The 16,283-nt window shown below is 40.0% G+C and overlaps 1 protein-coding gene across 1 annotated transcript in view; it reads right to left on the bottom strand.

The window, feature by feature from the left end:
• Window positions 1-16,283, bottom strand: part of LOC117527360 (xylosyltransferase 1-like) — a 178,520-nt gene that overhangs the window by 53,623 nt on the left and 108,614 nt on the right. Inside the window, exon 8 of the mRNA XM_034189670.1 lies at window positions 4,978-5,246. Within this exon, the coding sequence (XP_034045561.1) occupies window positions 4,978-5,246 (269 nt within the window). The remainder of the gene's footprint in view (window positions 1-4,977; window positions 5,247-16,283) is intronic.

The following is a 16,283-nucleotide window of genomic DNA, read 5'->3' as shown; positions in this document are numbered from 1 at the left end:
GGGTTTTCTACCACTAAAATGTTATTGGCAAGACTTATTTTAACTAATTTTTAATGGTTTTAGATGCATTGAAAGGAAGAATAATAAACACAAATAATTACAGTTATGTTGTAATATTTGTAGGATCAAAGTTCTTTTTTGCATGTTTCTGTCTAAGTTAATAAATTCAATAATGTTGAATGTTATAAACACATGAATATTCAATGGACATAGCATTTACTCTCTTCTTCAAAAATGACACACAGTAGTTTTTAATCCAGTGAAGCAGGCAGTTTTTCTGTCATCCTGACACTTTTGTTTTTTCTCAAGATGTCTGAGTGGGATTGTATGACATTTCTTTTTAAACAGTATAACACTTAACTGCGTTGTTTGAACAAGAGCTGAACCTGGACTGATTTGTTAAACCTGCTGTTTTAAATGAAAAACTTTGTGAATCAGTTTCCTCTTTCACTGATGCTGTGCCCGTCCTCCTCTCCACCCCTCCTCCTCCTCTCTCTCTCTGTTTCTCTGTCTCTCGCTTCCCCTCCTCCTCTCTCTCTCTCTTTCTCTGTGTCTCTCTCCCTCCCCCTCGTCCTCCCTCGCTGATCACACATCTGCTGTTTTTTAAACTAGGGTTGAGCCGGATACTCGTTTCAGACAAGTATCTAGTACGGATAAAGCATTTTTGACGAGCACGAGCATGATCCGAATAAAACTCATCAATATCTGTGCTCATGCTGAAGGAAAATTCTCATTGGCAAACTGACTGTCTTCACGCTCTGTGATTGGCAAGTCACACACAGCGCCCACCCCTCCCTACACAGACACGTCTCTCGGCAGCTCGCACACATGCACACACACACACACACACACTGTGCTTGGCTGGATTTTGCCTCACATTGCTCTGTCAGTACTCTAAGTTTTCTTCAGCTCGCCTCTTTTTCGGTTTGTCTGATATTTAAAATTACTTGGTGAACTTGTTTCGTATCTTACGCGGTGCTTTTGACAAGACAGAGTTGAAAACAGCTCCTGTCGCGTCGGTCACTACCTCCACTCCAGTCGGGTTTTTTACTAATTTATTTATTTTTTAACCGTTTGTTTGCTCTTTGTTTTGTTGGTGATATAAAGTCAGTTGGAAAACTTTGCTCGTACTGAACGCGGTGCTTTTGAGAAGAATACAGTGCACATATTATTTCCCTGTTTGACATCACTGGATGTTTGCATGAATCACCAAGTTCACACAGATCATTAAAAAATAACAGTCTTACAGACCACTTACACACATACACACATGTAGCTGAACACACAAAGGAGCCTATATTAATATTTTTTATTGTATATGGCTGCATGCAGTATGTGACACTTTATCACTGCTGTTCATAAAAATAAATTGGTCAGTCGAACCTCTTTCACTCTCATACAGTCACTCAGTCACACACACATGCACACAGACAGTCATGCACTGACACACACACACCTTAATCAATATTGTTTAACTTTGTGTGTAAAAAAATGCCGAGAACGTTAGGTAGTAAAAATAACTAATTGAAAAAAAAAATCACAGTTTGATCATAAAATTAAAAAAGAAAGTTGTGTTGAGTATGATAACTCTTGTTCATCCATACTTAGTAGTTCATAATTTCCTACTACATTGAATCTCATTCTGAGGCTGTTCTGTTATTTCATACACTTAAGAATATTCAAGTTCTGAGGTCATAAAAAACTTGTTCTGTAAATAGTTCTCTTACTTTTATGATCAAAAACATTGATTTGAATCTCAATTTTGAGGCTGTTCTGTAAATAGTTTTGAAATAAACAATAAATATAGCAACTTCTGATCAATCCATATCAATTTCAGACTTAAAATAATGTACTGATTTAACACTCGGAGGTCCAAGCTTTTCTCTTCTACCTGTAAAGCCCACGGAGAGTCAAATGACCCTGGCTAGCTGACTTGGCTAGCCACATTCTTGTGTTTGCATATTTGCTGTCTGTGTGTTCTGAGACCTCCTTGTTTACATAACAGAAGTAGCTCTCCACAGGGGATCTTGGAGTCACTTGCCTGCTTAGCTGAAAGGGCTGCGTATGAAGCAGGAGTTGTGTGCAAAACGTGTAAAATTACAGCTGCCTAGTACACCTATTGCTACAACTATTTGTGCACCACAGCGGCTGAAAGATCTGTTGTTCTGGATGTCCCAGCTGGACAACATGTACTGTGTTTGGATAGACATGGACTAACAACTGCCCACTGTGACGCATGTGTGTCTGCTTGCTGTCATCATGTGGACATAATGACATAATAACAGTGTGGGGACTGTTAGTCATTGTGAGTGACTGTAACCTGTACCTATTGTATATATTTTGGTTTTCTGGTGTGTTTTTTGGTACATTTTGGTACATTTCAATACAATTCAGAAAACAAAGTTTTCTTTTGGTGTGTTTTTTGGTACATTTCAATACAATTCAGAAAACAAAGTTTTCTTTTGGTGTGTTTTTTGGTACATTTCAATACAATTCAGAAAACAAAATTTCATCTCTCCCCCAGGGTAAAGTTATTTAAGCACAAATCAGCAGCCCTTTCAGACAGCAAATATGCAAACACAAGAATGTGGCTAGCCAAGTCAGCCCCTCCCCTGAGGTGTTCTGAGACTTCCTTGTTTACATAACAGAAGTAGCTCTCCACAGGGGATCTTGGAGTCATTTGACTATCCGTGGACTTTAGAGGTAGATTGGTCATTTGACCAGACCTTGGCCTTCTGGGTGTTTAAGCCCCAGCCATTTCATGTTAAACCATGACCACTTCCGTTTTAGGCCCCGCCCACTATGAGTACAGATACAGATACAGATAATTTAGATGGCTGAACAGATACAGATGCAGATAGTGGTGTACTCGCTCATCCCTATTTCAAACTATGAGTTTTTTGGAAACACAAAGCCTTTCAACTGTAAAATAAACTGTAAATTTCTGAATATATCATCACACATGAACACAGAAAGACCTCAGGATTATAATGCTGGATTTTCGTGGTGTTTTTTTTTTTTGTTCTTCAGTTCAGAGCAGAGACGCTGTTTTCAGCTGCTGCCCTTCACAGCGCGCCACTGTGGCCACAGAACGTGCTGACGCTCAGATCTCTGCTGTTTGTGATTTGATACGAAGAAAGTGAGAAATTTGCAGTGCTGGGCGTGGCTGCCTGGCACCGCCCACCGTGGCTAGAACCCACGACGTACATATATAATGTGACCTTATTTTATCCTACGGAAACAAATTAAGCGTGCCAGTTGTCATTTGTGTAGAGAACCTTCTTGCACATGCACAAATGTTTTTTCCGCCTGTAGAGCACATCAATTACTAGCAGTCAGCTTTACAGTTCACTGTAAGGCTGTAACTGTATTACATTAAATTTTGCCAAAAGCTTGGTATTTTGGCCTTGGTGATACCCAAAGCCAAAATATTAATAAAGAGTATTATCAGCAGGTTCTACATTGGCTTTGTGATGCTGTGCATGGCAAATGACCGAATCTGTGGGCAGCTCCATCATGATGATGCACCCGCCCATTCTGCTCAGCTGATTCAGGCTTTCCTGGCCAAACACCAAACTCCTGTGATTTGTCAGGCTTCCTTCTCTCCTGACATGGCTCCCTTTGAGTTTTGGCTGTTTCCCAAGAACAAAACACAACTTAAAGGGACTTAATTTGAAACATTTTTGCTGGCAATGCGTGTTGTGCCCTTATTAAAAGGTGGACCCACCCAACCATTGCATTCTAGATCCGCTCCTGCTATGTACCCTCTTTGTCATGCTTTGGTCCTGGACCGGCCCAGAACCTGCTTTTGTCCACCAGTCTCTGTCCATTTCCCTGTCTTGGTCCTTCTGTTTAGCTCTGAGTGTTTATTTCTGTTTCTTACACTTTAGTCTTGTTTTATGATTTGTTACACTTCACCACGTTAAGTTTGGTTTCTGGTTCTAGTCTCTGTCTCTTATTAGTCATTCTGTGTTATCAATAGGTTTTGAGGATTATCTGTTACACTTCAGCCACTTATTGAGTTCTGTTCTAGTTAGCCTTCATCCTTTACTTTCTGGTTATTAGTCACTCTGTCTTGAGCACATTAGTCCCTCAGGTTTTTCTGTACACTCCTGCCACACGTGAGTTCTCATCTAGTTTAGATCCAGCCTTAATTTTCTGTTCTGTTTCTGCCTTTTCATTTGTTTATTCTGTTTCCCACATTTGTATTCTAGGTATCATTATTTCCTAATTGTTTAACATTTGTTCTGTCACATTCCTCTTTTGCTGCTTTTGTCTGACCACACCCACTGTCACTCCACTCTTGTCTCACTCAGCCACGCCTTCTTTCTGCACCTGCATCTCATCACACCCTGATCATCCTCTGCTTTTAAACCCTTGTCTTCCACCACTCACTGCTAGTTCGTTGTGCATTTTGCCTCGTTCCTAACCTTCTCGTGTGTTTTCTGCCATAGTCTGTTTTATTGCCATGTTTGACCTTCGCCTGTTTTGACCTTGCCTTTTGCCTGAGCCAGTTAACCTCTCTCTGTGCCTGAACTCTGCTTGTTTTGACTCCGCGTTTTTGCCTCCTCCGATACACCTGTTTGCCCGTGTGGAACTCTGCTTGTTACTGACCATGCCACAACCTCACGACTGTCTGTTACCTCCGTCTGCCTGCTTGTCATCCAGTGTACAGACCTGAGCCAGTTTTTGATTAAACCTTTTTCTAAATCGCACCTTCTGAGCAATGAGTCTGCATTGTGTCCACCCGCCTGTCGTGCCATGTCCTCACAGTTTCCTGGACACTCTTATGTTTTGTGGTCAGATTTCCACCATAAATACCTACAAAGTTTAGACTACAGAGTGGCTTTTGCAAATGGTGCAGAAATCTTTGAATACCATCCCATTGCTATATGACCCGGCATGAAGAAAACTGAGTGACATTGCAGGTTAACCCATAAATAAAACACACACAGACAAACACGTGGCTGTTTTCACCTGCAGCTGTTGTCGTTGGGATGGCCTTGCAGTGAGCTGGCAACACATGAAAGCCCCATACGAGTGAAGGCATGGAAGTGGCTCAGAGCAGCATCTGATAGGCTGGCTGGGCCGTCTGTCTCTTGCTCATAGATGTTCTCCCAGTAGGCCTGGAGGTTTGGCATGCCGGAGGCATAAGCACCAAACAGGTAGGAGTCCAGCTGGTTGATGATCTCCTGACTGACACTGGCTTCAAACTTCCTGGCAAAGAACGTGGGTCTGGAAGTTTGCTGAAAGACAGGATGTTGGCCAGAGGATTACCCAGCTTCATTTTGTACCCCCAAAAAGTCAGCATTTTTGTTTCATTCCTAACTTTGTTCATATCAACAGCTGTGTTCAAAAGTTTACATACCCTGGCAGAATTTTTGATTTTTTTTTTTTTTTTTGCCCATTTTTCAGAGAATATGAATAATACAAAAAAACTTTTTTTTCACTCATGGTTTGTGGTTGGGTGAATCCATTTATGGTCAAACAACTGTGTTTACGCTTTGTAAACCATAATTACCCTGATCAAAAGTTTACATACCCCTGTCCTCCATACTGTGTGCTGCCCCCTTTAACATCAATGACAACTTGGAGTCTTTTGTGGTAGTTGTGGATGAGGCTCTCTGATGGTGAAGCTGCCACTGAATATGTTTCGGACTTTACATCAATTACAAACAAATACAAATACAAATACACCCAGAAGAAGTTACAGGCTTACAGTAGTGTTCACAATAATAGTAGTGCTATGTGACTAAAAAGATTAATCCAGGTTTTGAGTATATTTCTTATTGTTACATGGGAAACAAGGTACCAGTAGATTCAGTAGATTCTCACAAATCCACCAAGACCAAGCATTCATGATATGCACACTCTTAAGGCTATGAAATTGGGCTATTAGTAAAAAAAAAAGTAGAAAAGGGGGTGTTCACAATAATAGTAGCATCTGCTGTTGATGCTACAAACTCAAAACTATTATGTTCAAACTGCTTTTTTAGCAATCCTGTGAATCACTAAACCAGTATTTAGTTGTATAACCACAGTTTTTCATGATTTCTTCACATCTGCGAGGCATTAATTTTGTTGGTTTGGAACCAAGATTTTGCTCGTTTACTAGTGTGCTTGGGGTCATTGTCTTGTTGAAACACCCATTTCAAGGGCATGTCCTCTTCAGCATAAGGCAACATGACCTCTTCAAGTATTTTGACATATCCAAACTGATCCATGATATCTGGTATGTGATATATAGGCCCAACACCATAGTAGGAGAAACATGCCCATATCATGATGCTTGCACCAGCATGCTTCACTGTCTTCACTGTGAACTGTGGCTTGAATTCAGAGTTTGGGGGTCGTCTCACAAACTGTCTGCGGCCCTTGGACCCAAAAAGAACAATTTTACTCTCATCAGTCCACAAAATATTCCTCCATTTCTCTTTAGGCCAGTTGATGTGTTCTTTGGCAAATTGTAACCTCTTATGCACATGTCTTTTATTTAACAGAGCGGGGGATTTTTGCAAATAAATTAGCTTCACACAGGCATTTTCTAACTGTCACAGCACTTACAGGTAACTCCAGACTGTCTTTGATCATCCTGAAGCTGATCAATGGGTGAGCCTTTGCCATTCTGGTTATTCTTCTATCCATTTTGTTGGTTTTCCGTTTTCTTCCACGCGTCTCTGTTTTTTTTTTGTGTCCATTTTAAAGCATTGGAGATCATTGTAGATGAACAGCCTATAATTTTTTGCACCTGCGTATAAGTTTTCCCCTCTCCAATCAACTTTTTAATCAAACTACGCTGTTCTTCTGAACAATGTCTTGAACGTCCCATTTTCCTCAGGCTTTCAAAGAGAAAAGCATGTTCAACAGGTGCTGGCTTCATCCTTAAATAGGGGACACCTGATTCACACCTGTTTGTTCCACAAAACTGACCAACTCACTGGCTGAATGCCACACTACTATTAGTATCTTTCTCTTTTTGCTCTGTATGCACCACTCTGCATTTAATCATTAGTGATCGATCTCTGCTCCCCTCCACAGCATGTCTTTTTCCTGGTTCTCTCCCTCAGCCCCAACCAGTCCCAGCAGAAGACTGCCCTCCCTGAGCCTGGTTCTGCTGGAGGTTTCTTCCTGTTAAAAGGGAGTTTTTCCTTCCCACTGTAGCCAAGTGCTTGCTCACAGGGGTCGTTTTGACCGTTGGGGTTTTACATAATTATTGTATGGCCTGCCTTACAATATAAAGCGCCTTGGGGCAACTGTTTGTTGTGATTTGCGCTATATAAAAAATTGATTGATTGATTGATTGTGAACACCCCCCTTTTCTTCCTTTTTTTTTTTTTTTTTTACTAATAGCCCAATTTCATAGCCTTAAGAGTGTGCATATCATGAATGCTTGGTCTTGTTGGATTTGTGAGAATCTACTGAATCTACTGGTACCTTGTTTCCCATGTGACAATAAGAAATATACTCAAAACCTGGATTAATCTTTTTAGTCAAATAGCACTATTATTATTCTGAACACTACTGTATGTGGTTATGTGGAGAAATTGTGCACATAAAAAAATTACACTCCACTGTCTCCAAAACAAACAAACAAATAAATGAATGAATAATGAACCTTTTCAAAAATGTACACAGCTGGTTTACACACAAAGAAATGTTGGGACATTATGAGCCCGTGCTAAATCCACTTCGGGATGAGCTAAAGAAACGCATGCACGTGGCGTGGGTGTGTCCTGGGGGAAGGAAAGTCACGTGGTGATGATGTTCATACAAGGTACAAGTACACCAGCTTGGGCTACGGCATGGAAACCCCAACATAACGACATAAGGACGACCGCATGGACTGCACAGTCCAGCCCGTTTCATCTCCAGTTATTCTGAGTCCTTCTTCTATTTTGGGTCTGACCCAACAATCTGCGCTCCCACTCGGCTAAAGACAGCACTCACAAACCACTAGTACAGGCTCAGCTATTCTGAATCATAAGTGCACGCAAAGATTAAAAGTAAATGATAGTTTTTGTTGCAACCTTCATGGAGGTCTGCCAAAAATAACTGAAATATCTGCTGTCGTGACTGTACGTATCACATTACAGAATGATCTCACTTTAATTCAGCAGAGATTTGACCCAGTTTGGTCATGTCAATGCTTTACTTTTTCATAACTGAATAATTAAATCAGCTTTTGGCTTTTTAGTTAGTATATTTTAGTATCTTTAATTCATGCTCCTTTTTGGCTCCGTTGTGACTGTAGTCTGGTTCTTGCGCTCTTCTGGGCTGAAATCAAGCAACACTGCTATCAGGATAAGTGAAAGATTTCAAAAACAAAAAACCTTTCATATTTTTGATGCACAAAACATAATTTATAGAAAACAGTCCAAGAATTAAGGAGACAGCAGGCATGATCTGATGAAGTGAGGAATGTCCTGTGTCTGTGACCATCATGATATTAGGGGTGAATAGAGGTCAGGGTTGGTTCAGGAGCATGAAGCGGTGCTCTGTGTCCAGCACTCACCGTCCCAGAAATTAAGCCCTGATGGCAGTGGTGGGCACAGCCTATCCAAACAGTTAGCTTCAATAACTTTACGTCACATTCCAACATTAAAGTGCAATTTGCAGCAAGAGCCGGTTTCCCTAATGTGATCGACAGTTTATCAGCACATTAGCAGCAACGCTGTCATTTTACAAAGTGAAATACTGCACTTTTAAAGTAATGTGCGAATTCTGAAGGTTTTGAGCTTTGTTAAACCAACACAAGCGCCAAAAGGCATTATGGGAAATCAGACTCATCTTGTCACCCCCCCCCCCCCCCGTCAAAACGCATAGAAAAGCAGCCAACATGCTGAGTTACACTTCACAAACAGAATTTTCAGTTTTGCAAATGCTTTCTTTTTTTCTTTTTCACAAATGGAAGAAATTACATATTAGCCAAAATACACATCTATTGTAAAAAACAACACACAAGTTACAAATCAGAATTTGTGTTTGTGGATGACAAATGTGCAAATCAACGACTATTTGTAGGATCACCCTCTGTGCATGTGCAGGTATTGAGACAAATTTAATTCCATAAATAAGTGTCTTTTCAATTAAAAAAGTCAAAGGTTTGCATGTACACGCTGTCTTTTAAAGCAGACACACTGTCGACCATAATGCACTGCAGCAATGCATTATGGGAGTTTGGGGTTTGTTTGTTTTTTATTAATATTATTATTATTGTAGTACATGTTAGTTAGCATGTTGTAGATTTGTTGTGTTTTTATAGTTCAAGGAATGTAGTTAGTTGGTGAAGAGGTTATGTTGTGACCATGAGTGAAAATGATGTTGCAATTGAGTCTTCTGCTACTGTCTGAGCTGCTGCACGTTGAAAGTAAATGACTTTTTGCCAGCCACACTGGCAGCCGGTGTTCTGTTTGAGCTGAGGTGCGTCGTCGAGATGAGCTTCCTCGCGTAACTGCATAATGCATGCGCTGAAAAGATTACTTGACGAAGTCGCTTATTTTTGATGGGCAAGTAAATGTATAAAATTGTTCATCCAAACGCAGTAATGTATAAAATCAACTCACTATAAAACGATAAGTATTGTTTAACCTGGAGTTAGCTTATTTGCGACAGGCAAAATATACATATACATACATTAATGCTCCTAACGTAAAATACAGAAAATGTTTACTTACTAGGCTATAAATACACTGAAGACAATTAATAAAAAAAAAAAACTTTGACAGAAAAAAAAAATGTGCATGCGAAGTTGCACGTCAAGCGAGTTAAATCATCAGATAACAGCATTAAACCTCTAGTGCCTAAAACTCTCGTGACATATATTCTCTGGGTTTATAGACGTAGTGTATTTGCGTTTGTTAAATTCCACGCATCTTAAATGTAGCAGACACGGATTATCTGGAATTTTGTTTGACATTTTTTCAAGGCCGCTTACTGCCATCTACTGGCCAGGTGTGTTCATGGCAGTATAAACGTCTGGGTACATGGCTGCTCTCAAAGTGTTGGTATTGTCCATTGTCCAGGCGCTTTTTGTGTGCATATATTTGGTTAACTTTGTATTCTAAAACTACGGTTAGAAGTAATTCTGACTCCTTATTGGTCCACACGAACGAGGGTTGGCGCCATGTTTTTAGTTTTTGTGGAAGTGACGACAAGAGAATAAGGCTCCTGATGGACAGAATTTTAATCAGTACCGCCACCCAAAGGTTTGGCAGACTAATTACAACACATGTATACGGTTCGATGGGATGGATTTTTTTTTTTAAACGACATAGTGTGGATGAAGTTTTTTCCCCCAAAACTGAAAGGGTAAGATATTCGGTTTTACAATACCCGACATCGTGTGTACATGGCCTTATGTCTGTGAAAGGCACTATATAAATAAATTTACTTACTTACTTACTAATATTGAGTGCCACGTTTTTACAACATCATAAAAGTTTTAAAACATGCAATTGCGATGACACTTCCAGGTCTCCGTAAAAATGCCTGTTTTTACAAATAAAAATGGCATATTTTACAAAAGCACATTTTATCTTTAAACCAACACACGACACACGTCACATTAACGTGATTGGTTTTACATAATGGATTACTGAACCAATCACTGTTTAGCACTTTTACCCAGAATGCTTTGCGGTCTGTGTTTGTTACAAAACCTCAGAATTAGTGCCTTATTCAACATTAAAAGATATATGTTATATTGTAACTTTGTACAAATGACACAATTGACATTAATGGAGTTATTCTATCAGTATTTCAAAAAACATAAGTTAGTATGACTTTATTTTCAAGAGCTCCGCCTGACCGGAGTGTTGAAATGATAGGGAGCTGGTCTTATGGCTGCTCTTGGGGTTCCTTTGTGGTGAGAGCGCTGTTGTAAACAGTGCTTCCAGCAGGGGCAGAATGTTGAAAGAAAAATGATTATGATTAGTAAAGAGTTGATTCGTGGGTGCTCTCAGGATTTGTCTGTGCTGCTTCCTGCAGAGGGCAGTATGGTCAAACATTCTTGCTTATTCTTTAGGTCTTTTACCTCTTTTGATGCTTTCAAAGCAATCGTGTTAAAAATCAATTTCAGCTCTTTAGTAACTGCAAATATCCCATAGACAACACCGGAATTTATCGGTTATCTGTAACTTCTAATACATTTTTGGGTGGTTTATCGGTTTATCTTTATCAAAGATAACTTTTCAGTTATCTTATTATCTGTTATCGAAGTTAATTTTTTGGTTATCTGTGCCCCACCACTGACCAATGCGCACGCATCACAAAACAAATTGCGCTGTCTGGAGGCTGTTAGCAGGAAGTAAAAGCTGGACTAATTTCTGATGTGATTTCTTTCGTTGCACTGAGGATGTGCACAGTCCTTTTTTTTTTTTTTTTGTACTACCGTATGCACAAGCGCCGACGCGGTTGTGTGAGCACGCACACACGCGCGGGACAATGACACAAGTGAGACGACGATTTGATTGAGCGAACTGACAGTGTTAATTCTTGTAACAGACACACACACATACACACACGCACACACAAAATCCACCCCGCTGTAAGCCATCTGGATGCATGAAGAGCTGTTCAGAGGAAAAGCTGACATGATTTTTGGCTGCACTGAGAAACTACACAAAGTATTTTTTTTATGAAAGTCCGAAGTCAGTGCACAGCATCACTGGACTACACGTCACAATTTGGCCTTTAGCAGCAGTGGAACACCAGAATGTAAGTTCTTTTTCGTTTTTTTATAAATTAATAAAATATCAAATGACAAGGATTTATTTTAGCTGTTATATAAAACAAATAATGAATGTTTTTACATTCTTTCAGTGGAACAAATATTTAATTGAAATATGAAATATATTCATTATTTGTATAGTATTACATAGCGGCTCCTCCATGCTCTCTCTCAGAAAGAGACTTGCACATTTCTCTTGTCTAGAATGATGTCAATTTAAAAAAGACACCAGATGGTTTCAAGGGCTATAATGCTTGATGTCATAAAACAGGAATGGAGAAACATTGCCAACCAAACAAAAACACAGTAAAACAACCAAGAAAAAGAGTGGACCTCTTGCTAAATACACATACCACGTCTTGCTACTCCTTTAATCTGTAATAGAAACCCAGCTATTTATATCACAAAATGACACTGTTTTCACATAAAATAAACTAAACACTTTGTTTGATTGAAACCATTTCTTGGTGGGATATGGGGGTGAATACACTACATACCAATTGTAAAATTTTAATCATCTGCTGTACAAATAACTGTATACCATCTTTAAAGCACAGTCTTTTACTACAGAAATGATTTTCCAGACATTCTGAAACTATACACCAGCCATGCTTTGCATTGCCTTGATAGCTCTTGCTTGCCTCTACTGGTGGTTGGCTCCTCACTGCGTATGTATCACTTCCTGTTCCGGAGCACAGCGGTGTTTTCTGTATCTGTTAGCTGTTTAATCTGCGCAGTTAGATTGATCTATGTATCTAGATACGATTTGTTTCCCAGTGTAATCTTACGTGCCTTAACTAAAGCACTCCTTCTGCTGAATCACCTCTAAATTATTTACACATTATTCACTTTGCGTGTTTTTAAGAATCCGCTCTTAGCGTAGCTACTAGCTCTTAGCCGATTTAGCCATGGCGGCTTCTCCTGTGTCTCCCGCACTTTTCTGCTCTGGGTGTGAAATGTTTAGTTATTCCGTCAGCCTCCTTTAGCAGTAACGGTACTTGTAATAAGTGTGACTATTCGTAGCTTTTGAGGCCAGGCTGGGCGAATTGGAGACTCGGCTCCGCCCGTGGAAAATTCTACAGCTAGCCAGGCCCCTGTAGCGGTGCGGACCAAGGTAGCTTAGCCGCCGTTAGTTACCCCCTGCAGATCCCGTCAGCCGGGAAAGCAGGCTGACTGGGTGACTGTGAGGAGGGGACGCGTTAGCCCTAAACAGAAGCCCCGTGTACACCGCCAACCCGTTTCCATCTCTAACCGTTTTTCCCCACTCGACGACACACCCGCAGCGGATCAAACTCGGTTATTGGCGATCTGTTTTGCGAAAATGTGAAGTTAGTGTCCCAGCAACCATAGTCAATTGTCTTCGGGGGCCAGAGCAGGCGACATTGAAGGAAATTTGAAACTGCTGGCTAAGCTAAGCGTAAATTTGGTAGATTGTAATTCACGTCGGCAGTAATGACATCCGGTTACGCCAATCGGAGGTCACTAAATTAACATTAAATCGGTGTGTAACTTTGCAAAAACAATGTCGGACTCTGTAGTTTTCTCTGGGCCCCTCCCCAATCAGGACCGGGTAGTGACATGTTTAGCCGCATGTTTCTCCTTGAATTGCTGGCTTGTCGAGTGGTGTCCAAAAAATGAGGTGGGCTTCATAGATAATTGGCAAAGCTTCTGGGGAAAACCTGGGTCTTGTAGGAGAGACGGCATCCATCCCACTTTGGATGGAGCAGCTCTCATTTCTAGAAATCTGGCCAATTTCTTAAATCCTCCCAACCGTGACTATCCAGGGTTGGGACCAGGAAGCAGAGTTGTAGTCTTACACACCTCTCTGCAGCTTCTCTCCCCCTCTGCCATCCCCTCATTACCCCATCCCCGTAGAGACGGTGTCTGCTCCCCAGACTACCAATACCAGCAAAATCTATTTAAGCATAAAAATTCCAAAAGAAAAAATTAATATAGCACCTTCAACTGCACCACAGACTAAAACAGTTAAATGTGGTCTATTAAACATTAGGTCTCTCTCTTCTAAGTCCCTGTTGGTAAATGATATAATATTGATCAACCATATTGATTATTATGCCTTACAGAAACCTGGTTACAGCAGGATGAATATGTTAGTTTAAATGAGTCAACACCCCCGAGTCACACTAACTGTCAAGATGCTCGAAGCACTGGCCGGGGCGGAGGATTAGCAGCAATCTTTCCATTCCAGCTTATTAATTAATCAAAACCCAGACAGAGCTTTAATTCATTTTAAGCTTGACTCTTAGTCTTGTCCATCCAATTGGAAGTCCCAAAAAACAGTTTTATTTGTTATATCTATCGTCCACCTGGTCGTTTACTGTGAGTTTCTCTGTGAATTTTCAGACCTTTTGTCTGACTTAGTGCTTAGCTCAGATAAGATGATCTAGTGGGCGATTTTAACATCCACACAGATGCTGAGAATGACAGCCTCAACACTGCATTTAATCTATTATTAGACTCTATTGGCTTTGCTCAAAAAGTAAATGAGTCCACCCACCACTTTAATCATATCTTAGATCTTGTTCTGACTTATGGTATGGAAATAGAAGACTTAACAGTATTCCCTGAAAACTCCCTTCTGTCTGATCATTTCTTAATAACATTTACATTTACTCTGATGGACTACCCAGCAGTGGGGAATAAGTTTCATTACACTAGAAGTCTTTCAGAAAGCGCTGTAACTAGGTTTAAGGATATGATTCCTTCTTTATGTTCTCTAATGCCATATACCAACACAGTGCAGAGTAGCTACCTAAACTCTGTAAGTGAGATAGAGTATCTCGTCAATAGTTTTACATCCTCATTGAAGACAACTTTGGATGCTGTAGCTCCTCTAAAAAGAGAGCTTTAAATCAGAAGTGCCTGACTCCGTGGTATAACTCACAAACTCGTAGCTTAAAGCAGATAACCCGTAAGTTGGAGAGGAAATGGCGTCTCACTAATTTAGAAGATCTTCACTTAGCCTGGAAAAAGAGTCTGTTGCTCTATAAAAAAGCCCTCCGTAAAGCTAGGACATCTTTCTACTCATCACTAATTGAAGAAAATAAGAACCCCAGGTTTCTTTTCAGCACTGTAGCCAGGCTGACAAAGAGTCAGAGCTCTATTGAGCTGAGTATTCCATTAACTTTAACTAGTAATGACTTCATGACTTTCTTTGCTAACAAAATTTTAACTATTAGAGAAAAAATTACTCATAACCATCCCAAAGACGTATCGTTATCTTTGGCTGCTTTCAGTGATGCCGGTATTTGGTTAGACTCTTTCTCTCCGATTGTTCTGTCTGAGTTATTTTCTTTAGTTACTTCATCCAAACCATCAACATGTTTATTAGACCCCATTCCTACCAGGCTGCTCAAGGAAGCCCTACCATTATTTAATGCTTCGATCTTAAATATGATCAATCTATCTTTGTTAGTTGGCTATGTACCACAGGCTTTTAAGGTGGCAGTAATTAAACCATTACTTAAAAAGCCATCACTTGACCCAGCTATCTTAGCTAATTATAGGCCAATCTCCAACCTTCCTTTTCTCTCAAAAATTCTTGAAAGGGTAGTTGTAAAACAGCTAACTGATCATCTGCAGAGGAATGGTCTATTTGAAGAGTTTCAGTCAGGTTTTAGAATTCATCATAGTACAGAAACAGCATTAGTGAAGGTTACAAATGATCTTGTTATGGCCTCGGACAGTGGACTCATCTCTGTGCTTGTTCTGTTAGACCTCAGTGCTGCTTTTGATACTGTTGACCATAAAATTTTATTACAGAGATTAGAGCATGCCATAGGTATTAAAGGCACTGCGCTGCGGTGGTTTGAATCATATTTGTCTAATAGATTACAATTTGTTCATGTAAATGGGGAATCTTCTTCACAGACTAAAGTTAATTATGGAGTTCCACAAGGTTCTGTGCTAGGACCAATTTTATTCACTTTATACATGCTTCCCTTAGGCAGTATTATTAGACGGTATTGCTTAAATTTTCATTGTTACGCAGATGATACCCAGCTTTACCTATCCATGAAGCCAGAGGACACACACCAATTAGCTAAACTGCAGGATTGTCTTACAGACATAAAGACATGGATGACCTCTAATTTCCTGCTTTTAAACTCACATAAAACTGAAGTTATTGTACTTGGCCCCACAAATCTTAGAAACATGGTGTCTAACCAGATCCTTACTCTGGATGGCATTACCCTGACCTCTAGTAATACTGTGAGAAATCTTGGAGTCATTTTTGATCAGGATATGTCATTCAAAGCGCATATTAAACAAATATGTAGGACTGCTTTTTTGCATTTACGCAATATCTCTAAAATCAGAAAGGTCTTGTCTCAGAGCGATGCTGAAAAACTAATTCATGCATTTATTTCCTCTAGGCTGGACTATTGTAATTCATTATTATCAGGTTGTCCTAAAAGTTCCCTAAAAAGCCTTCAGTTAATTCAAAATGCTGCAAGAGTACTGACGGGGACTAGAACGAGAGAGCATATCTCACCCATATTGGCCTCTCTTCATTGGCTTCCTGTTAATTCTA

Source organism: Thalassophryne amazonica, chromosome 16 (assembly GCF_902500255.1).
Source record: "Thalassophryne amazonica chromosome 16, fThaAma1.1, whole genome shotgun sequence".
Classification (NCBI taxonomy): domain Eukaryota; kingdom Metazoa; phylum Chordata; class Actinopteri; order Batrachoidiformes; family Batrachoididae; genus Thalassophryne; species Thalassophryne amazonica.
This window is presented reverse-complemented; position numbering and strand designations above follow the sequence as displayed.